The 25,329-nt window shown below is 44.5% G+C and overlaps 1 protein-coding gene across 1 annotated transcript in view; it reads right to left on the bottom strand.

Moving 5' to 3' along the window:
• The window catches only part of LOC311060292 (glutamate receptor ionotropic, delta-1-like), a gene marked incomplete at its 3' end in the record, with an annotated part of 247,067 nt that overhangs the window by 77,230 nt on the left and 144,508 nt on the right, over positions 1–25,329 (bottom strand). Inside the window, exon 3 of the mRNA XM_084078427.1 lies at positions 19,052–19,351. Coding sequence (XP_083934553.1) covers positions 19,052–19,340 — 289 coding nt within the window. The 5' untranslated portion in view covers positions 19,341–19,351. The remainder of the gene's footprint in view (positions 1–19,051; positions 19,352–25,329) is intronic.

Genomic DNA, 25,329 nt, shown 5'->3' with positions numbered 1-25,329 from the left:
TACCCTGGTGGTCAGTAAAGATAGCTCCATCGTGGAGGCTACCCTGGTCAGTAAAGCTAGCTCCATCGTGGAGGCTACCCTGGTCAGTAAAGCTAGCTGGCTCCATCGTGGAGGCTACCCTGGTCAGTAAAGCTAGCTCCATCGTGGAGGCTACCCTGGTCAGTAAAGCTAGCTGGCTCCATCGTGGAGGCTACCCTGGTCAGTAAAGCTGGCTCCATCGTGGAGGCTACCCCGGCGCTGCGACGTGTTATGATTATTGTCAGCAAAAAGCTTTCCCCACAAAAACAGAAGACTGAAAAGACTAGCATAAAGCCCTGAGGGACTCCGTTTAAGTGGTTAACTGCTGTACTGTCGTGGGCGCCATGGATTTCCCTTGCGGTATCAATGAAGGTCTTATCTCATCTCACTTCATGCAGGGTTGTGAGTTAAAATCCCACTGTCGACAAAGTCATCATGATTCTTCTCCTGTATCTTCATCTTCTGAAAGCCATCATCTTCCTCTTCATCATCGTCTCACAATCTTCTATGATTGGACGCTGTAACCACCAGCATGTGGTTATATTGATTGATTTCTACACAGTTCTTTGTCTTCTTTTCGCGGTTATGTTTTTGTTGTTGTTGGTCGTCATGGCTACCAGTTCCCACCTGATGTCGTGTGGGAGTTCAGACTGCTCCAGATCGTACTGAATAACTGCTAGCTCACATAGTGTCTTAAGACTAGGACTTAAGTCTAAGATATACAGATCATCAGAGGGTGTGTAGCCTATTTGTTTGGATCGTCCAAAGAGGATGATACGATCTCCCATGATGCAACAGCACATGCCATACATTGGTCCTTTCCCCTTGGGCTCAACCTTCTCAACCGTCTCTGGACTGAATCTCCACAGATCACTGAAGGTCTGGTTAGCGTCGAAGCCACCAAATATGTACAGCTCTCCATTGTAGGCAAAGGCTAAATGATCCCTTCGTACTTCTGTCAAACACTCTGATGGTGTTGAATCCACACAGACGACCCCCCCAGCCCCCAAATACAAACATCTTTGTCCCGATGATGGTGGCAGAGTGACCCAAAGAACCATGTGGTGGAGTTCCTCTGGTTTTAATTAAAGACCAGACCATTGTGGTGGTGTCCAACTTGTAGATGTCATTAGCGAATCCAGTCAGCGTGTGTCCTCCATGGATAAACATGACCTTCTCCAACACAAAGGCTGAGTGGTGGAGCCTCTCCTCTGGAACAGTCCCAGAAACTATGGGTTTGAACCATATGTGGGCGTCGACATCAAATGCATAAAGCAGGTTGCAGTACCTCTCTCCCCAGAATCCTCCCCATATGTAGACTGTATCTTCTATCTGCACATGTGTGCCCCCAGTGCTTGGGTGGAACCTCAAGGTGACGTTCTCCTCTTCCAGGAGCCACTGGGGTCAACTTCCTCCAGAATAAAGACACTGTGTTGAAGATATGAACATCACTGTCTCCTCCAAAGTAATACAGCTTGTTCTCTACCACCACCACCACAACAGAGAGGAAGGATGACTGCGGTGCTCCTTTCAGATGTACGGTCCAGTGAATCATTCCACACACAGCAGCAGCAACAGCACCGTGATTCCGAGTTGAAGACTAATTTAAAGAGGAAGTTGTCAGGACGAAGGCCAAGCGTTGGAGTTAAGGTCTCGTAATGACGCACGTTTTGTAACAACGGATCTCAATCTTCTCCAGCAGACTTATACCGAGAGTATCTGTGTCTATGTCTCTTCTTCGATCCGAACACGCTACTCTCCAAAAGTGACAAATGGACCTTTGGTTTATTTGTACAATTCATATTAATTAAAGGACGACTCTACTGTTGATGATGTCATTTGAATGACATCAGTCTTGCCCAAATATGGACGGTTGATTTGAGATCATGAATTCACAAAAGGTGAATTCATCATTGGGGCGAGTACTTATTTTAAAGATTTATCTCAGGCTTTTCATGCCTTTATTGATATATAATGAAGTGAAGTCAGACAGGAAACAGGGGGAGAGAGATCGGGGGTAGGGTACTTTGTTGTCCACCACTGCTCATGGCGCAAATCCTTGAGTATATATGTTACAGGGAAATTGGCATTCCAGGGAAATTGGAAAAGGAGCGCTTGTTTTTACCACCCACCCAGGCAATTCTGTATAACCAACACTAGAGGGCAATGAATGCAAGCGTGTGTGCATGTGTGTCGTCGTGGACACTGGACACTAGTAACCACAGACTGTAACCCATGAAAAGATCTATTGTCCCCCTATCGGTTCACAACTCGGACGGCGCTGATTCGACTAGCAGGCCCTTCGACCGGTCGGCGCGGGCACTCGCGCACGAGGGCGCGCCTCCTCGGCCTCAAGCTCTGCTGAGTCGGCGCGCCTCCGTCATGGACAATAACTATTATCACGTGTGCGTGTGAACGTGTGTTCAGTGTTCCCCTAGCGTAGCTTCCTGGTTGCTATGTGGGGGGGGGACAACAAAAGCCAGGTCGGCCTCGCATCAAAGTCCCGCCTCGCGCCTCCTCCTCCTCGCGAGCCTCGCGTAAAAAACCCTGTCTCGAAAAGCCCCGCCTTGCGCCGAAGCCCCGCGCCTAAAGCGAGCGCTCCTCTTTCAATTTCCCTGGAATGCCAATTTCCCTGTGACATATACATTTTTCAAAAGCAAACATTTGTACCTTAAATCTTTGCTTCTGGGGATTCTACAGATGTCTTCTAAATCATTGGTTCTCAAAGTGGGGTCCGGGGACCCCCAGGGGTCCTTGAGGGAGTTCCAGGTGGTCCCCAGCTAAATGATAGATTAGGCATCAAATGGACCCTTATGGGTCTGTAACTCTGATAGTGTACAAATGGAACCAAATGGACCCGTTAGGGTGCATTTGGTTCCATTTGTACACTCTCAGAGTTAAATTGACATAGATTTTACATTATAAATTGCGGTCCAAGTGATAGAAAGGCCATTAAATGGGGGTCTGTAGCCCTAATGCATGTCAAACTGGGGGTCCTTGAAATAAAATGGTTGAGAATCACTGCTAGAGCCGTAAAAAATATTCTCTTATGGGGTCCCTGGCATATCTTTTGAAATGGGGGTCCGCGGGCTAATAAGTGTCAATTTGGGGGTCCTTGACATGAAAAAGTTTGAGAACCATTGTTCTAAATCCTACAGTTTTTTTTTTAAACGTTTGTTTCTAAATCAGTGGTGCCAAAAATGATGCCGCAGACCCGCCTTCTCAAAATATGTTGTTCCAGGGACTACCATGAAGCAAAGACTTGAGTTACATATAGCTCATATCTAGCTCATCATACATGAGTATTCCTATACTCATCATAATGTGACACCATCGTGTCAACTGACGTGTTGTTGGAGTACCGACACGTCGGTATTAGTGTCTCAGAGGAAGGCTGTGGACAGTCCAGAAACCTGCTTACCAGTGACATCATGGATGACAGTCTATTGAATATCCATAAACCATTAACAGACCTTTCACTGACTGCTCGATAAGAGAGAGGGGGAGGGAGGGAGGGGGAGAGAGAGAGAGAGAGAGAGAGAGAGAGAGAGAGAGAGAGAGAGAGAGAGAGAGAGAGAGACATTTTGAATTCCGGAATTTTACTTGGAACAGAGTACTTCTACATTGCAGTATTGATACTTTTACTTAAGTAAAACATTTGAGTGCTTTTTTGTCGGAGCCCTCATTCATAATGCCACTTTGATGATGCTTTGCATATCCTGGTTCTCCAGCATCTCAATGTCACTAAAGGCCAGTGGAGGAAAAAGTACTCACATTCTTTACTTAAGTAAAAGTATTAATACTGCAATATAGAAATACTCTGCTACAAGTAAAAGTCCAGAATTCAAAATTTACTTGAGTGAAAGTACAAACGTATTGGCATCAAAATGTACTTAAAGTACCAAAAGTAAAAGTACTAAAATGTTTGAAAATAGCCGATCTACAAGCTCACAACGCGTCGCATCGCAACACGTTGTGAGCTTGTAGATCTGTTATTTTCAAATAGCCTTGGTATAAAATAAGGCTAAAGTGGTTAATGTATGTTTTATAATATAATTATGTATATCAGAAAAGTAACTAGTAACTAAAGTTTTCAAAAATTGTAGTGGAGTAAAAGTACAATATTTGCCTTTGAGATGTAGTGGAGTAGAAGTAAAAGTATTGGACATTGGAAATACTCAAGTAAAGTACAAATACCTCAAAACTGTACTTAAGTGCGGTGCTTAAGTTAATGTACTTAGTTACTTTCCACCACTGCTGAAGACTAAGCTTCAAAGCACCCAAAACAAAGTGAAGGAAAGGTGACATGGAGAATGAATTAGGACTCAGGAAAGGACGTGTAGTGTGGTGGCTGAAGGAATCTACGGCATTGGAAAGACAGACCTTTATTGATGCCCAGGGAAGTCAGTTGTCATAGCAACACTGCAGTAAGGATGACGGAGAGACACAGGTATAAGGATAGAAAACAAACACAAACAAGTAGTGACACTAAATGTAGGAAAACTACTGTATATCCTGCTATAAATGCACTAAACGTAGGAAAACTACTGTATATCCTGTTATAAATGCACTAAGCGTAGGATAACTACTGTATATCCTGCTATAAATGCACTAAACGTAGGATAACTACTGTATATCCTGCTATAAATGCACTAAATGTAGGAAAACTACTGTATATATATAGATATATACATACATACTGTATATATATATATATATATATATATATATATATATATATATATATATATATATATATATATATATATATATATAGTTAAAGTGGTAAAGGATCTCAACCCTGTAGTCACATGCTGAATGTGCATTATAAATAAAGGTTACAGGGAGTTTACAGTCACTTAATACAGTCTTCTATAGAACATAAAGTCAAAGACAGGACAGATAGAGCAGCACAAACCTCCTATCTCCATAGTATCTCTGTGTGTGTGTTTTGTCCTAAATCAACGCCCTACACTTTGACCATACTACAGTGTCACACAAAACCATCATAAGTAGCAGATCTACAAGCTTGAAGTCTCCACCCGGTGTGTGACTGCAGGGACGTGCACAGGTAGACTCTAGGTGGTGCTTGAGCACCTGCCCTTTGCCCAGAAGTACCCTTTTCCCAGTTTACAGCAGGGGTCTTCAACAGGGGTTCCGGGACCCCTAGGGGGTCCTCAGAGTTACTACAGGGGGTCCGCCAAATCTTTATGCGATATGATTTTTCTTTTTACCATAACCACTCGAAACCTAGCATCCCTTTTCTGAGGAGAACTTTAGCCAAAAATAGCCGATCTACAAGCCCACAACGCCTCGTGCTGCGAGGCGTTGTGGGCTTGTAGATCGGCTATTTTTGGCTAAAGAGGTATAGGTGTAGAGGGAAAAAAGAGCAGACCAAGTCAACCAAAAAAAGTATAATTTACTTGAGCACCTGCCCCTCAAAATGTCTGTGCACGCCACTGTGTGACTGGGTACAATGCTCTAGGCATTTTTCAGAATATACAGAATATAAGCTTTCATGTGATGTATCGTTCATTGAAATAGGAACATATTTGAAGAAGATGTGCTCATTTGAATCTGGTTATCTATAATAATAGTGCAAACTGAGATAATCCCTTCTAAAGAATTGTCACTTCTCGCACCTCTGAGCTCCAGGTAATGGGCGTGAACAATGGGTAATTTATTCAGCCTATAGCCACTCCTCTAATCACTCCCCCATTGACACCGTTCAGTCAGCTGTCCACTCTATTTAGTGCCAGGGACCCCCATAGAGGATCTGTGTTGTAAAAAATAGGCATATTAAATAATCATCATCATAATAGATTTAATACAATATTTATTTGAAAATAGCAGATCTACAAGCTCACAATTGCATGCTTGTAGATCGGCAATTTTCAAATAGCCAATGTAAGTAAATGTATTGATAAAATCCAGTGCTGGTGTTGTTCTGTGAGAGAAACAAGCTACCAGGTCTATGAAAACAAGCCCAAAAGAAACGACCAGTTTCACCACTTGAGCCCAATTAAATCAGTTATTTTCAAAAAGTATCTTGAAAGCAAGCCCAAATAATCAGCTACACTTCAGAAACAAGCCAAAACAAAAGCAAACAGCAACTAAATATTTATAAGCGACTTTACAGGAAAACAAGCCCAAAGTCGCTTATAATAACCAGACCTGCAACACTGTCTAATGCACTACATCCTCGTTAGCTCGTCGTGACGTCTTTGCGGAACTGCAACCTGGTGTTTGCACTTTGTTCATTTACAGCCTGTACATCTAAACGTTCAGATTTCAAATATAAAGTGCTTAACCCATAGCCACGGATGTTACAATTCACTTCGGGTGGGTCTAAGTACCCGTATCTTCCGCACTTTATATTTGAAATATGAACGTTTATGTAGATGTACGAGTTGTAAATGGAGAAATGCAAACACAAGGTGTAAGTTCAGCCATGACGCTTGACGGTGAGCTAACATGCTAGCTACTCCAACGTTTTTTTTGTCCAATCTTCAGTGAAATACTTCCATACAAACGAACGTCGAGCGGCCTCTTGTTTAGCTGGGGCCTTCCTCACCTAGCTGCTGTGTTCGCTACAATGTTATATTTTTATACAACTAGTACTTCAGTAAATGTACTTAGTTACTTTACACCACTGTAGAACAGAGAACAGACAGGCGGGATACTGATGGGCGGGGATTAGGAGAGTGTAACCGGAGAACAATGGATTCAACGACCTACCAAAACTACTCATGCAAATGTTGTCCCTCACTCTCCACCCACACAAGACCGACAGAAACCAGACAAAAAACACAGCTGTTTTTGTAATGTAATTTAAACCACTTAATGATTCTAAAACGACTATCTTTTGCAATACAAACCTTCTTCAACATTAAAACTGTGTTAATATGAAGGGAAAAAAAGCGAAAAACACAACAACAAAAAAATCGACTTTAATTCTCCATTTTCTAGTCTTTCTCAACTGGCGACATGAGGAAGGTTTCACCAGTAGCGGACACATATTATAGAGACATGTTTTGTCGTAAATCAATGCCCTTCTGCACTTCCTTATACAACCGTGTCAAACAGAAGTAGCAAAACAAATAACGATCTACAAGCTCACAATGTGTCTCATTGTGTGTGAGCTTGTAGATCTGCTATTTTTGCCTTTTTAGTCACACTGCTGTGTGTCTACGTAGGTGGTGCACCTCCTACTGGCTCCACTGTGACACTGTATGTGTGTGTGTGTGTGTGTGTGTGTGTGTGTGTGTGTGTGTGTGTGTGTGTGTGTGTGTGTGTGTGTGTGTGTGTGTGTGTGTGTGTGTGTGCGTGCATGCGTGCGTGCGTGCGTGCATATATATATATATATATATATATATATATATATATATATATATATATATATATATAGCTCACAACGTGTGAGCTTGTAGATCGGCTATTTTCACCACCTTTGTGCGATGCTCTTATAGGGCAATGACAAACAGTTAAAAAGGGCTTTTGTTTTTTAAATACCCTAACCGGAGGTACAAGAAAACACAACATAATTTGTCCTCATCGCTAAGACTCCCGTACATGAAATGGATTCTTGTATGAAAAATATTCTACTGCAAAAGTGGTGAAATTGATGTATAAAGTTCCCGATCTATACGTTTAGTGGCAAAACCCTATGAGTATGCAAGCTACATTTACAATATTGGTTTTGCTGGATTCAGTCGGACCACACCTTTCCTAGAGCCCGGGATCAATACCATTCTATGGTTTCTTTTTTCTTGTCTTTACATTTTTATCCCACGATTGTATAACCAATTTCTGGGGCGGTGTAGCCGCCCCCTATAAGTGAGTTTTGGACACCGACCAAAAGATTTGTATACCCCCTAACCCTGCCATTGTTAATGCAAATCGATACTTTTGCAAAGTCAGCCAATCACATTACAGCTAGTGTCATCACCACTTACTGTAATGTGATTGGCTGACTTTGCAAATTCAGGACTGTGATTGGCTAGCGAAACACATGACACATGTGCAGCCCTATGAATAGCAGTATGGACTTTAAAAAAAGTTATTTATCCTTTTTTTTAAAGTGAGTCATGTTGTGATGACCACACACCGCCCACTTCACACTGGGTGTGATTTTTTTTCACCCAATTGCCCGTGTAATCCTGGGCACTACTCTCCCTTTGCCAGCCTGGGGAGAGCCCCAAACTGAGCTCATGCTTCCCTCAATGCATGAGGAGTGAGCAGGCCGCTTCTTATAACCTGACAGGGGAGGAGTTTCCCCGGTAGGACGTAGCTTCTTATAACCTGACAGGGGAGGAGTTTCCCCGGTAGGACGTAGCTTCTTATAACCTGACAGGGGAGGAGTTTCCCTGGTAGGACGTAGCTTCTTATCACCTGACAGGGGGGAGTTTCCCCGGTAGGACGTAGCGCGTGGAAGGAACACGTTATTCCAACCAGTTCCTTTCCCCTCCATCAGGCGCCCCGGCTGACCAGGGGGCGGCAGTATAGAGACCAGGATTACTACATGTTTTTTTGTGAGGGTACCTTCCCTAGGAGACACGGGGAGAACATGCAAACTCCACACAGAAAGGCCCTTTCACCAACCCCACCTAAGGTATGGGCGACGCAGAGGAGAGAAGAGCGCCCCCAGACGGCCAGGCTTTATGTTCAGTTTGGGGATGTATAACAATATATCAATTCCACCACTTTTCCAGTCAAATATTTTCGTACAAGAATGTTTGTAGGAGAACTTAACCCATTGAGACCTGGAACGCATAATTTTTAGATTTGAGCTAAAAAGCATTATTTTACACTTTGGGCTATTCAAAAATAGCAGATCTACAAGCTCATAGCGCGGCACCGAGTGCCGCGCTATGAGCTTGTAGATCTGCTATTTTTGAAAAATCTTGAAAATGTGTGCAAATCTTTGAATATATATATATATTTTTTTTAAGCGAACATTTTTAACTCAGATCTTTGCTTCTGGGACCCCATGGAAAAAAATATATTTTGAGATGGGGGTCCGCGGCCAAATATAGTTTTGGGGGTCCTTGACGTGAAAAAGATTGAGCACCACTGATATAGAAACGTACGCTTTTCAGAAAACTGTTGCGATTTAGGAGACATGTAGAACCGGCTTCAGGTCTTCTTAAGAGATGAGGAAGAAAAACAGTGTTCGGTGTTTGGGGCCGTCGTCATCTTCAATGAAGAATTAGGATTAATTTAGAGGAGGAATATGACAGAGATAAGAGTTTTCTGCCCGACAGCAACAATGTAATATGTGTCACACCACTGTACAGTGGAAAGGGCACGCTCATACATCATACCAGAACCCCCCTCACAGCTTTGAGAAGAGTCTGTTCTGTTGTAGATTAGCTAGCTCTACCAGGCTAATATGTACATAAACAATACACTAGAGAGAGAGAGAGAGAGAGAGAGAGAGAGAGAGAGAGAGAGAGAGAGAGAGAGAGAGAGAGAGAGAGAGAGAGAGAGAGAGAGAGAGAGAGAGACAGAGAGAGAGAGAGAGAGAGAGAGAGACACACACACACACACACACACACACACACACACACACACACACACACACACACACACACACAGAGAGAGAGAGAGAGAGACACACACACACACACAGAGAGAGAGACACAGAGAGAGAGAGAGAGAGAGAGAGAGAGAGAGAGAGAGATAGATAGATAGATAGATAGATAGATAGATAGATAGATAGATAGAGACAGACAGACAGACAGACAGACAGACAGACAGACAGACAGACAGACAGACAGACAGACAGACAGACAGACAGACAGACAGACAGACAGACAGACAGACAGACAGACAGGATAGACAGAGAGAGAGGATACTATAACAGAGACAGACAGAGACAGACATATCTGAGGGATATGAAAACATAATTGTCGCCAGAGGTGGAGAGTATGTTTTCGTTCCCGTCACGCTGTGTTTCCCCCCCCCCCTAGCCAAGCTAACAGTGGTCAAGTGACACGTGACGTGACAATATGTAATATAAATAGGTAAGACAGGATTAATCAGGAACAGTACTGGCGGAGACCTGTGCTCCGAGGAGCATATTTTCTAGTTGATCATGTTTTTCACTTTCATTTATTGAAACAACATTTTCACACAGCCCGAAAAAATTGCGATTATGACGGAGGCCACGCACCTGATTCGGATGCTATCAATGCATTGAATGGGAGATTATCACGTTCTATCAGACCATTGAATGGGCGAAGTAGGCGACCTACTAGCTACCCCGCGATTTGTCAGACCATTCATTGGGCGTAATCAGGAGCTACTGACCTACCGACGGAGATGACTTAAATAGTTCAGTTTTGGTTTTGGTTTTGGTTGTTTTGGTTTGGGACCATGACGGAGGCGCGCAGTCTCAGGCGAGCTGGAGCCCCGCGACGGACCACCGAGGGAGCTAAAGCGACGAGTTGCCGTCCGGAGCGGTGCGACGCTCGCCTGAGCCTACTCAGCGCCGTTGGAGTTATGTACCGATACGCACAGAATCGTAAATATTGTTGTGGGGACTGCTCCGCCTCCGTCGGTAGGTCAGTAGCTCCTGATTACGCCCAATGAATGGTCTGACAAATCGCGGGGTAGCTAGTAGGTCGCCTACTTCGCCCATTCAATGGTCTGATAAAACGTGATAATCTCCCATTCAATGCATTGATAGCATTCGAAGCCGGTGGGCCACGACTATCCAATGAAATAAATCAAACAAAATTAAGTACTAATCATAAAATAAATAATAACAATAATAATAATAATAATAATAATAATAATAAAACAAAAGGAACATTCCGACGATAAACATCCGCTCACTGATATTCTCCACTCCTCTCCAAATAACTGTGTACTGTCACTGGATAGGCCTCGTCAGGGAGAAACCTGGCAAATCAGGCACGACAATGGGGGGGGGTCTGGACTATCCACCGGAACAAAAACATTTTTACCGCGATCGTCCGTCCTGTTGTTGTCGGCAGTTGAATAAGGCTCGTTTTCACCAAAAAAAAGAAGAAATCTGAGCTAGATGTGTTTGTCTGTCTAAATCTCATAACATGGGAGTGGATGGACTGACTGACTGGGTTTGGGGATGACAGCATTCTCTAGCAGTCAAGGGATCATTCATGGGTTAGCGGAGAGCGCCCTCTAGCGTCATTTCTAAGATCTCCGTCGATGGTGGGTCGAGTGTTGGATTTGAAATGACGGAGATGTCCTTCCATGGCAGGGAATGAAAAAATAAATACAACTAGAGGTCCGACCGCCCTACAGGCGGCCGGCCCGCTAGCCACGGGTAAAGAGAGCACTATGACAACGGGTTCAACGAGTATTGGGCAAGCTTCCGCGTGCGTCACAGAAGGGGGGTGTTCGGTAGGCCAATCAGAGGCAGGTGGGGGGCGGGTCTTTTCGTAACCCAGCCCCTTTACCCCTTTAAGAGGCAGCCGCGCAGCAACTAGTCAGTTAGACGCGCTGTGATTGGCCACAGTAGTCAACGTGCTGCGATTGGCCAGTAGTCACTTTGAGTGACTACTTGGGTGGGGCTTAATTCCTTTCTTGAGTCGTTCCCGACTTCTATCGTTTGTGACTCGATCATGGTGAGGGCGACGCCCTTTTCTTCTTCTCTTAGATCAGGGGTCTTCAACAGGGGGTCCGGGACCCTTAGGGGGTCCTCGGATTTACTACAGAGGGTCCGCCAAATCTTTGTGTGATATGGTTTATTTTTTTTACCTCAACTACTTGAACCCTAGCATCGCTTTTCTGAGGAGAACTTTTGCCAAAAATAGCAGATCTACAAGCTCACAACGCCTCGCGCTGCGAGGCGTTGTGAGCTTGTAGATCTGCTATTTTTGGCAAAGAGGCTATAGGTGTAGAGGGAAAAACAATAGCAGACCACGTAAAGAAAAAATGTTGAATCTGAAACACCATTTTATACGATATAGAGGGGGTCCCTGCTTCATCTGTCTCTCAGCTAGGGGGTCCTTGGCCTGAAAACGTTGAAGACCCCTGTCTTAGATGGAGTTGTTGCCAGACCCAAGGGGTCGGCCTACATGAGGCTTTGTCGGCCGGTCGGTCTGTCCCTCTTTTCCTCTGCACACACGTCATGCGAAGTCCGGCCATTCAGATTTCAACCACTAGGGGTGTGGCAGAACCGGGTCTCCTGGTTTCTCCAGTTTCACGCGGTCGACTGCTCCAGACCGTACTGACTGACGGCCAGCTTGCACAGCGTGTTCAGATTGGGACGCAGGTCCAGGACATAGAGGTCGTCGGCGGGCGTGTCGTAGCCTTCGTATCCTCCGAAGAGGACGACGCGGTCTCCCACCATGCAGCAGCACATGCGGGACTTCAGGGACGGGCCTCGGCCCTTGGGCTCGACCTTCGTCCAGGAGAAGCTCTCCGGGTTGAACCTCCACAGGTCGCTGAAGGTCTGGCCCATGTGGTAGCCGCCGAACGTGTACAGCTCTCCGTTGTAGGCGAAGGCCGCGCGACCCTCCGGGAGGAAGTCGGCGGCGGGCGTGCTCAGCCAGCAGCTGGCCTCCGGGTCGAACACCCGGATGTTGTTCCGGTTCCCTCGGCCGCCGAAGACGAACATCTTCGTCCCGATGATGGTGGCCGAGTGCCACGACGAGGTGGGCCGCGGAGTGCCCGGCGTGAGCTCGATCAGCGACCAGACCATCGGGGTGGGCTCCGCCTCGACGGGGTCCATCACGACGAGGGCCGACGCTTTGGTGGCCTTCGTCGGGGTCTCCGGCGGCTCCACCTCCGGCTTGGTGTCCAGCGTGTAGACGTCGCTGTTGCGTCCGTCCCAGTTGAATCCTCCGTAGACATACATGACGGCCCCCAGGACGCAGGCCGAGTGGTTCCTTGTGCCCTCCGGGACGGTCCCGGAGACGAGGGGCTCGACCCAGCTGTGGGTGTTGACGTCGAAGGCGTAGAGGACGTCGCAGAAGTCCCCGTTCCAGTAGCCTCCCCAGAGGTACACGGCGTCCTCTATCAGCACGGCCGTGTGGCCGAAGCGCATGGAGGGAACCAGCAGAAGCTCTCCTCTCCCGGGCGTCGGCGGGGGCAGCTTCGTCCAGCGCAGCGACACAGTGTCGAAGATGTGCACCTGGATGTGGTCGACGTCCTTATAAGGACCTCCGAAGCAGTAGATCTCGCTCCCAACCGCTACGCTGACGTGATACTTGTCGTTGATGTCCGCCTTCGGCTTTCCATTCGAATGCACCGTCCATCGGAACATCGTCCAAAATGGCAACAAATTGGACAGAAATTGATTGCTCTAGCCTGAGTTCTTCTTCCTCTTCTTCTTCTTTTTCTTCTTCTCCTCCTTCTACTTCTTCTTCCTCTTCTTCTTGGAGTTCTATGGGGGTAAACTGACCTTTGTTTTGTGCGCTACTGCTTATAAATTGTGCAGTGGCACAGACCCCCCGCGAGTCTTGGCCAATCGGTGAATTAAGATGGGTAGGTCTTCCTTATATGGCACAAGTCGCCTTTGGCTGTGTGAATCCCTGGTAAGATGAGACAAGATCTTTAGCGATCGTGGGGGGGGGGGGGTGGAATCCAGTCACCATAGGCAGCACAGCAGTTAAGATACAGGTACAGGGAAGGAGAAAGTACCATAGATAGACGTACTAAGGTCAGGCTTGTTGCCAAAATATTCCCATCGGCCACTGTCATCCCCAAAATCGGTGTGTATTCACACGAGAAACGCAATTTATGTGACATTTTTGCTCCCCAGACCCTGACATGTGCAGGGCCAGCGTCGGGTTACTATAGTGACTGACCAGAAACAACAATCTGGTACCACCCACCCATAAAACAAACATGGGCAAATTCTCCTTCTACAGCACGGCCACCAAGGTATGGAATAGTCTAACCCCATCCCTCAAAAAATGCAGTTCTCTGGGCTCACTTAAAACAGCCCTAAAACTCATCTTTCTGGAGGCCATAAGAGGAGCTAGCACCAGTTTCCCTGTAGACAGACGACCCCCCCCCCCTCCCCTTTTTTATGTATATATTTTTCATGCTTTTTTTTTGTACACAGTGTTTTCTCTGTATTTGTATGTTGATTTTTGAACTGTTTGGTTGCTACTATATATGCCTATGAAATTAATTCAAGGACCCCAACGGAAACAAGTCCGCAAGGACTTTTTTGTTCGGACCTTTTAGACAAAAGTATTATAAATGTAACTGTGTTGTTTTACATTCTTTTGCCTAATAACAATTTCAATCAATCAATCAATCAAAACTGTCAATGGACACATATGAGACGACACTTCTGTCTTTCTGCTGCCGTGCACCTCCCTCTCTCTCACTGACCAAAACCTGTTTAGCCCTTTAAGACCGGGAACGCATCTGTGTGTCAATTTTAGATCTTAGTCTTTGTGCTATTCAAAAATAGCAGATACACAAGCTCATAGCGCGGCACCGAGTAGATCTGCTATTTTTTTTTAAATATCAAAAATTTGGGCAAATCTTTGAACAACAACAACAACAACATATTTTTAGATGGGGGTCCGCAGCCAAATACATATCATTTTGGGGGCTTTTCCTTGACATGGAAAAGTTGGAGCACCACTGATATAGCAACAAATGTTTGTAGAATATAATATTCAGATATTTGCACAAATGTTCACGATTTTTCAAAAAATATTAGATCTACAAGCTCATAGCAAGGCACTCGGTGCCGCGCTATGAGCTTGTAGATCTGCTATTTTTGAATAGCCAAAGAAATCTTAAAGGATCTACACCATGAATTTAAAAAATAATAATAATATTTAATATCATATTTGTTTTTGTATCATGTTTATGTCCCTCAAACGTTTTTCAGAAGGTTTGAGCCTAAATCAAGCCTCAGATATATATAATATATATACATATATACGCATTCCAACTAAATTCTCTCTGGCTTAAAAGCACTTTCACCTGGGGGGGTTGGAACTGAAGAACGGGAGGGACTGTACAAAAGACAAAGATGTGGAAATCTATTTGGTCTGTTTTGAGACCAATTTACAGAAAACCCCAGATTTGCTGTGAAAGCCTGAGTGTTCAAACTGGGGTATTTGTGGGGATAGAAGAGAGGTAGGGGAGACCAAAAACACACACAAAAGAAGAAAAAGTTAAAATTCATGGTGTAGTCCCTTTAAAATTACAGAGACAGATGTGTTCCCGGTCTCAAAGGGTTAAACAACAAAGAATTGTGAAACATATCACTTCCATTGACAGTAACACTGTGGCCAAACACACCTCAGGCCAAATACGTCCTTGTCTATGGCGATCAAATTGCCATATAAGGAAAGCTGTGAAGCTGATGGATTAGGTCGGCCAATCACGGAAGGCGATGGCGCGGTGATCTCAGCAGGCATCGGTTTCCCTGATTGACAGACACGCCCACTGGCTTTAGGTATTGGGCGAACTTTGCATGACGTTTGTTGGCGTCCTAACTAATATAAACTGTAAGCGCACAATATCCATTGTTTTACAGAGACAGACTCAACGAATCCACTCCGATCCAAGATTTTGCCGTTTGAATGAGAATGTGGGCAGTGCATCTAAAAGGAGCAACATACAGTATTAATGCAGCTGTTGCAGTGAGGAACAAGGTGTACTGCTTTGGAAGGGACCTAAACATATATGGCGATCGGCTTAGTGTGTATGTATTCAACACAGTCTCTTTATGCTGGATTAAGTTGACCCCTGTGACACCTGGAGGAGGAAAATGGCCCCTAGGGGTTCCTCCCATGCGTGAGGGACACACTGCTGTGCTGATAGAAGATACAGTCTATGTCTGGGGAGGATACTGGGTAGGGGAGTACTACAACGTACTTTATGCATTTGATGTCGACACCCACAGATGGTTCAAACCCAGGGTTTCTGGGACTGTTCCAGAGGAGAGGTACTACCACTCAGCCTGTGTGTTGGAGAAGGTCATGTTTATCCATGGAGGATACAAGAAGCTGACTGGATGGACTAATGACATGTACAAGTTGGACACCAGCACAAATGTCTGGTCTTTAATTAACACCAGAGGAACTCCACCACCTTGTTCATGTGCTCACTCTGCCACCATCATCGGGACCAAGATGTTTGTATTTGGGGGCTGTGGGGGGGACCATTGGGTCTACTACAACACCATCAGAGTGTTTGACACAGAGACCAACTGCTGGCTGAACACACCTTCTGCACAGCTTCTTCCAGAAAGACGCTGGAGTCATTCAGCCTTTGCCTACAATGGAGAGCTGTACATATTTGGTGGCATCAACTATAACCAGACCTTCAATGATCTGTGGAGATTCAGTCCAGAGACCTTCTCCTGGAAGAAGGTTGAGCCCAAGGGGAAAGGACCGTGTCCAATGTATGGCATATGCTGTTGCATGATGGGAGATGATCGTATCATCCTCTTTGGAGGATCCAAACACAGAGTCTACACACCCTCTGATGATCTGTATATCTTAGACTTAAGTCCTAGTCTTAAGACACTATGTAAGCTAGCAGTTATTCAGTACGGTGTGGATCAGTCTGAACTCCCACACAACATCAGGTGGGAACTGGCAGCGATGTACGGTGTGCCCACCAACAAACACGAGACAAGCCGACGACAAAACAAAAGTAAGGGTGTGAACTGGCGGTAATGACAACCATCAGCAATAGAACAAAACAACAAGAAACATGAGTGTGTTCCCTGCCAGCGTGTTGCAGAGCTTCCTGTACAGCGCCATCTTTTATAAAACAATAAAAAAAACTATTTGACGCGTTAACACGGGTAACCGTCTTCCACGCCGACATCTCGCCACTCCGACTAGTGGCTTCCGCGTGCGGTTAGGGTTAGGGTGAGGGTTAGGTATAGGGTTCGTTAACGTCGGAAAGGCGACATGTCGGAAAGCCGCCATGTAACCGTTAACACGTCCATGGCAGGCAAAGAGTTAAAGTACCAAAAGTAAAAAATACTCATTATGCAGAAATCCTCAATTTCATGTTATCTAAGGTAAGGTAAGGTAAACGTTATTGTCCCGAAGGAAATTTGGTTTGGGCTTTAACCCCAGCTGCAGCCACACATAACACAATGACAAATACAAAATACAAAATACATAACACGGGGGGGGGGGGCATTACACAAGTGCACAGATAGATAGTGATCAGTCTACTCTTAATGGTCAGTGCAGGGCCTCATTTAGCATTTTAGTTGCCACAGGAACAAACGATTTTTTGAATCGTACATAATTCCATCTAGGTTCGCTATACCTTCTCCCAGAGGGCAGCATTACAAACTGTCCATGTAGAACATGGGAGGCATCACTGACTGTTTTCTGAGCCTGTCTTAGCGTGGCCTGCTCGTAAATAGACTGCAGAGAGGGGAGTTGTCTTACTCCTATGATTTTCCCTGCAGTCTGCACCAATCGGAGCAATTTGGACCTCAGTTGCACTGAGAGGTCGCCAAACCAAACTGTGATGCCAAATCTGACCTAAAAAGGAGGAGGAGGGTTCACACCAGTATTGGTGAGGTGCTGCTGACCTTGGTAAGTCAATACGAAAAAAAAAAAAAAAATACCTGAACATTGTACTTGAGTACATGCACTTAGTTACTTTACATCAGTGGTTCTCAAACTTTTTCTTGTCAGGGACCCCCAAATTGACACTTATTAGCCCGCGGACCCCCATTTGAAAAGATAAGCCAGGGACTCCAATAAGAGAAGGTTTATACGGCTCTCTAGCAGTGATTCTCAACCATTTTAATGTCAAGGACCCCCAGTTTGACGTGTATTAGGCTACGGACCCCCATTTAATGGCATTTATACCTCTGGGACCCGAATTTATATTATAAAATCTATGTTAATTTAACTCTGAGAGTGTACAAATGGAACCAAATGGACCCGTTAGGGTCCATTTGGTTCCATTTGTACACTCTCAGAGTTACAGAACCATAGGGGTCCATTTGGTTCCTATCCATCATTTAGCTGGGGACCCCCTGGAACCGCCTCAAGAACCCCTGGGGGTCCCCGGACCCCACTTTGAGAACCAATGCTTTACATCACTGTCAACACCTTTTGGAGTGAAGCTGCTGCTCCGGAGCGGTCAGGGGTTCAGTGTCTTTGCTCAAGGACACTTTGACCACAAAACTCATTGAAGATTTATCATTAATAATTAACCCATGAAGACCTGAGGCCGATTCTACAAATGCCTTCTAAAGCAGTAGTTCTCAAACTGTCCTGTGCCAACGACCCACGCGTTGATTGAAGTGCCAAAAGTACAAAGTAGTCATTATGCAGAATGTTCACACGGTTTATAATGTATTAAAACAAAAGGTGAGGAGAAAGGAGGAGAGGGGAGAGGAGGTGGGGGGGAGATAGCCTGGCATGGCCAGACTAATATCACTGTGTAGATATTAGTCTGGCATCTCTGTGTGGAACCTACTTTTACGAGGGGAAAAATAAAAAATCCCGCCCCCATATTTGCATACTGGGCTCTGATTGGTCCCTCACAACTTTGGAGGGAGAGAAATAAAATCTCTATTGAGAGGGGCCAGACCTAATCTATGGCGATCAAATTGCCATATAAGGAAAGCTGTGAAGCTGATGGATTAGGTCGGCCAATCACGGAAGGCGATGGCGCGGTGATCTCAGCAGGCATCGGTTTCCCTGATTGACAGACACGCCCACTGGCTTTAGGTATTGGGCGAACTTTGCATGACGTTTGTTGGCGTCCTAACTAATATAAACTGTAAGCGCACAATATCCACTCCAACGAATCCACTCCGATCCAAGATTTTGCCGTTTGAGTGAGAATGTGGGCAGTGCATCTAAAAGGAGCAACATACAGTATTAATGCAGCTGTTGCATAATATTAATTAATTGTAGTGGAGTAAAAGTACCAATATTTGCCTCTGAGATGTAGTGGAGTAGAAGTAAAAGTATTGACAACTGGAAATACTCAAGTAAAGCACAAATACCTCAACGTTGCACTTAAGCGCAGTACCTGAGTAAATGCACTTAGTTACTTTACGGCGCTGCGTGTGCCTCACCGTAGTCCATGTCGTAGAACAGGATGAACTTGCTCCAGCCCAGCTCCTCCACCATCGCCAGCATGACGTCGTTGAGGCGTACGGGCGGCCGCGCGGCCAGCGTGTAGCGGTGGGCGCCGGGCGCCGTGGGGTTGAGGCGGCAGGCGGTCCGCGGCGAGGGGGAGGAGCCTCCGCCGCCGCTGCGCTGCACGTAGAGGTGGGGGATGTGCATGGCGTCCGTCAGGGACTGCAGAGCGCTGGCCGACGCACAGCCTGTAGACGACACCAACGCCAAGATGCCCTGATTCATCAACTCACAGGCTGAGGAGAGGAGAGGAGAGGAGAGGAGAGGAGAGGAGAGGATTATTCACCCTATGAATCAGTCATTTTTGGGGCGGTGTAGCCGCCCCCTATAAGTGAGTTTTGGACACCGACCATAAAATTTGTGTACCCCCTAACCCTTCCGTTGTTAATGCAAATTGATACTTTTTTCATATCAGCCAATCACATTACAGCTAGTGTCATCACCACTAACTGTAATGTGATTGGCTGACTTTGCAAATTCAGGACTGTGATTGGCTAGCGAAACACATGACACATGTGCAGCCCTATGAATAGCAGTATGGACTTTAAAAAAAGTCATTGATCTTTTTTTTAAAGTGAGTCATGTTGTGATGACCACACACCGCCCACTTCACACTGGGTGTGATTTTTAAATACCAATCAATCAAAGACAGCAGTCAGCTGTATCGAAGGTGGTTGTTAGATCGATAGTCAGACACACAAAAAAGAACCAGACAGACAGACAGACAGACAGACAGACAGACAGACAGCTGATTTCAAACAGATAATCATTCATTCATTCAAGTGGGGGTGCTCCTTCCATTCCGACATCTCACCACTCCGACTAGTGGCTTCCGCGTGCGGTTAAGGTTAGGGTTAGGGTTAGGTATAGGGTTAGTCAACGTCGGAAAGGCGACATGTCGGAAAGGAGAAATGCACCCATTCAAGTGGTGTGATCAACTCACTCAGTGCCAAGTACATACATCAATAATTGGCCAACAGTGCCAGCGAATTGTTTTCCCTGTGCTTTTTTTCTTCTTCATTTCGACCCTCCATTCTCTAGTTATTGGCCGTTGAACATAGCATGTCTCACCAATAATGCAGAGGAAAACACAGGAAGCTCACTACACTGGGCTTTGGGATAAATGTGTAACGTGTAATCTCTCAAGAACAGATTCTGCACTGCGTTGGAATCTGTCCTGAAGGTTCGTCAAAACGGTGTACACACTGTGTGGGAGTGGGCGTGCCTTCAGATCAGGAAGCAGGCCGCGCTTTACCCAATCAAAGGTAGTGGGCGGGATTCACGTGTCCGTCGATCCTTCCCTACTCGAAACTAACCGAAACTCATTTAACAATAGCGTCCCGCGGAGCAGACAAAACCACGGAAAGATATTCACATTTTAACTTACTCTTTCATCATAGAAACAAGTGGGGCTTATAACCAAAACCATCCATGTTCTCTGGGAGAAGTGGTGTTAGTGTTCTGTGTAGAAATATTGTTAGTGGGAATGAAAACGTAGTCGCACCACCCGGAAGTGGAGCGGTGAAGGCAGACCAAAACACCGGTTTCCTTGCGCACGGGTCCTGCGTCGTTATTGTCCCAGAGTAACTGACATAGTGACAAACAGCAGAGGTCGCAGTTTTTCCTTTTCAGTTCGCTCTGGGTTCCCAGATTGATGGACGTGTGACATGTCAATGGCACTGAATGAGATTAACAGATGTGTTTGTTATTGAGCCATTTTTGGGAGCCATGGTTGAATCAATTAATTCTATTTCACGGTCAGTTAACCTAATCCTGGAGCAGTATATTTAATAGCAGTGGTGTAAACAATTTTGAGGTATTTATTTTACTGTGAAGAAGTATTTACAATTGTCAGTACTTTTACTTTTACTCCACTACATCTCAAGAGACAAATATTACTCCACTACAATTAATTGAAAACTTTAGTTACTTTGTAGATTTTGAGTACTATAACAAAACATACATTAACTATTTCAGCCCTTTATACATTTCGACCATTTGAAAATAGCAGATCTACAAGCTCACAATGTGAGTGTTGCACGCCCCAGGGGTGTGGCTTAGTAAACAGATTATAGTTTTAAAACTGATCTGCAGGTTAGTTTCACATGCATTAGGGCTACAGACCCCCATGTAATGGCATTTCTATCTCTGGGACCCCAATTTATACTGTAAAATCAATGTTAATTTAACTCTGAGAGTGTACAAATGGAACCAACATTTAGTTCCATTTGTACACTCTCAGAGTTACAGACCTGTTACGGTCCATTTGGTTCCTAACTAACCATCATTTAGCTGGGGACCCCCTGGGGGTCCTTGGACCCCACTTTGAGAAGCCCTGCATACAGGACATGTGTGTGTGAGCAGCAGTAATGGCTGCCATGAATGTGGCTGCTTAGACCTATATTCAACTACACACAACAAACTACTACAAAACCACCACATTTCTGGCAATAAAACCAAGACAGGCTTTCTTTTACATGACAAAGTGCTTATATTGAACATGTTTCATGTTCTAATACTTCATTTACCTGAACAAACAGGGACAAACAGGGATAAACAGGAGACAGAGACACTTTCAGTCTTTTCTCTCTTCCTGGTTCATCTCTAGAATAAATAAAGAAGGATGGATTACAGGGGCGTGTCCCAGCGTAGTACCGGGGTATTGCACATGCGCAGTGTTATCAGGAAGTGCACGACGGAGTGTTCCAGCAGAGGCGCTACATAAAAACCCCCAGGATCCCTTCTCAGTCGGTCGAGGTGTGTGTTTGTTGTTCTCTCCACTCAGCACCTAAACAGCTGGAGGTTTGTAATTCTAATACACAAGTGGACTAAATGACTTAATACATAGTTATAAAGAACAACAACAAAGTGACATAAACCCCCATATCCAAGTTATTAATATGCATATCTATTTTATTGTGTTTATGTCCCTACTGTTTATTATGTGCTTTTTGAATAAATAAAAAATGATCTTGATTCTATATAGCATTGTGTGCATTGTTTTTAATTCTCAAATATGTTTACTGAGTTAGCCTTACAAAAGACAGCTCTACAACAAGCATGTGGTGTTCACAATCAACAAATAAAAATACATTTTGAAGACGAATATACGTTTTTATACTGTGAGCATATCTAAACGCATAGGCCATATATATATATATTTTTTTACCTAATCTCTTCTATGCAGCGACTCCAAATATAGTCTTAATATGTGGGCTACAAATCCAATAAAGTAGCCTACACTAGTTGTCATACTCTGTATGTAGTTCCAAATGCAATTTCGGAGCAATAACATTTTCCTATTTAAAAGTATTTCTATTTATGTGTATGGTCATGGTTATTGTGTAATTAAAAACAATGCTGTTTATTACCACACTACAGCACATCTGAATCTCGAGCACTTCAATTTGCACAAAATACCTGACAGTAAAGCATCAGTAGATGAGAATTTTAATGATTTCTATAACTTTGGGCTAATATTCATTCAGTGATATGCCAAGCAATTGTGCCTATTATGGCACTAAATAGGCCTACTTGTTTTGGCCATATTAACATTTAATTTCAGCAAATAAAGATCTTCAGCAGGTCTCCGTGGCTACTGAAGTGACACAAAACAAACACTACCGTTTAAGGGTCACACGCTGCCATCTACTGAGCCTTTTTGTATGTTCAGGCAGGATTTTACTGCGCATGTGCAATACCCCGGTACTACGCTGGGACACGCCCCTGTAATCCATCCTTCTTTATTTATTCTAGGTTCATCTGAAGACAGAGGTCACGTGACCGCCTGAAACTACAGGTGCCTCTCAGAGGTGAACGTGCCACCTTGTGGTGAAAAGTGGGATAGGCCTGTTCCTAGAATAATAAGTTCCCTGCTCATTCTAATACACGATAAGGCTCTTAAAAATACAAAGAACATTCATAATAAAAACAAAAATGTGCCTATACATTTGTGTATGGTCATATGAGCTTGTAGATCTGCTATTTTCAAATGATTTGTATACATTAGAAAACCTGAAACGGGACATTCTGCATGATGAGTACTTTTACTTTTGGTACTTTAAGTACATTTTACTTTTGTACTTTTACTCAAGTACATTTTGAATTCCGGACGTTTACTTGTAACAGAGTATTCCTATATTGCAGTATTGATAGTCGCTCTGGATTAAGAGCGTCTGCTAAATGCCTAAACTGTAAACTGATACATTTACTTAAAGGGATTCTAGGCAAGTTCAGAGATCAAAAAAAGAAGAAAAAAACGGTTGTCAAACAGTTAGTACCGTTGACTGACAAGCCCTCCAGCCAATCAGCAGCTCCTTTTCCCCATCCCAAGCCAATATGACGCAGGGGGACTTTAGAAGGGGCCATGCCGAAAATAGGTTGCTTTATTCGGATACATACGTGTCACTGCCCGCCCCTGCCGGCACTCCTTTGTATTTATTAATAGGCTCTGTCATGATAAATTGACCACATATATGAAAGTTAAACAACAACATCAATTCTATGCAAACAATATCTTAAACGTAAATTCCGTGCCTCAAAAAAGAAGTTTGAGAGCGTTTTAAAACCGAAAGTAAAAAGTAAAAACAACACACAGAAAACGGCGGCTCGTCCCATTTTTGACGGCTGCACTCGGTTCCATTCAGTTTCACTCGAACAGTTCACACGGACACGGACGGACGCGCACATGCGTGCGTTTCATTTACGTCCCGGACACCCGGATGTCAAAACATAAACAGTAGGGAAAATACGGATTTCAGAAAGAGGACTGTGTTTCAATGCAGGAAAACACCCCAGCATCATTATATAGTGGCTGATAGAGGGGAAAAATGCATAATATATATACATATATATATAAATATTTCTAAATTTAGGCTTAATGTTGACTAGTAAATAATTGTAGCACTTTTTCCACCACTGGAGAAGGGTGATATTGGTGATTGCGCGGGCTGTGTGGGGGAAATGTGTGTGTGTGGGCGAGAAAACACTTGGCATAACGGCTAAATTGGGGAGAATAAAAGGGGTAAAAACACCACAAAAGAAGATAAAAGACAGTAATGGTAGATAAAAAGACAAAAGAAGATAAAAAGACAGTAATGTTTCTTATTAAGTGTGTGTTATGATATTACACTTTCACAGCCGCAGTATTTAAGCTGAATTAATGCAGAGCCATGTAAGAGCCTTAAATGCTGAGGAAGCACAAAATGTTCTTTAACCCATCGAGACCGGCAACGCATCTGTGTCATTATAAGATTCATTTGGGCTATTCAAAAAAAATAAAAAAAATAGCAGATCTAGAAGCTCACAGCGTGGCACGAAAATATGGATAAAGTGGTTACACAGATGCGTTCCCGGTTTGACTGGGTTAATAAAGATGAATGCTAAAAGCTTTGTTTCTCTCTCTCTCTCTCTCTCTCTCTCTCTCTCTCTCTCTCTCTCTCTCTCTCTCTCTCTCTCTCTCTCTCTCTCTCTCTCTCTCTCTCTCTCTCTCTCTCTCTCTCTCTCTCTCTCTCTCTCTCTCTCTCTCTCTCTCTCTCTCTCTCTCATTAAACATTTAGTGTAGCGAGCCAGACGATGTTCTGGGATGTTTCTTCATTTATTTTTTTTATTTATTCTTCATCCACTCTTTCCTCGTTTTTATCTCTCCTCGTTTTTTATCTGGAGTAATAGTGTAATGGTGTCACCACGCTACACTGCCAGCGAAAACGAGCGATTTTACCGTACCTTTGAAAAATCATGGAATATTTTCCGTGAGCGCTGTCCTCACGCCGATCGCCTCGTCATACGCGCGGGGGGTCTGAGGGTCTCGCGAGTCTCGGAAAAATAATAATATCCAGTCGCGGTAATCTGTTGCACAGCCGTGGCCTGTTGAATGTGCCTCGTTTTTACCAAAGAACAACGGGAACGGAGATAAAGCTATTTTCCCCCCAACGAATAGACAGGAAGTAAACAAGCTTTTATTTGATTTTAAATTATGTCAATTCCGGGGTCTGTCGTCATCTGCCAGTGAAAGCATCACTCATAGGGTAGCAAACAGCGCCACCTGGTGGGAAACCACTGAAAACACAGAACTGGTCAGAGCTCGTCAGTGTCAGGGACGTGCACAGATAGACTCTAGGTGGTGCTAGAACACCTGCCCTTTGCCCTATTGACAAGAAGTGCCCTTTTGAAAAAAAGAAAAAAAAGGGTTCTTCAACAGGGGGTCCGGGACCCC

This window comes from Gymnoscopelus microlampas (genome assembly GCF_963454915.1).
Source record: "Gymnoscopelus microlampas genome assembly, chromosome: 14".
Taxonomy (NCBI): domain Eukaryota; kingdom Metazoa; phylum Chordata; class Actinopteri; order Myctophiformes; family Myctophidae; genus Gymnoscopelus; species Gymnoscopelus microlampas.
The sequence above is the reverse complement of the archived record's forward strand: the minus strand, read 5'-3'. Positions and strand labels throughout refer to the sequence as shown.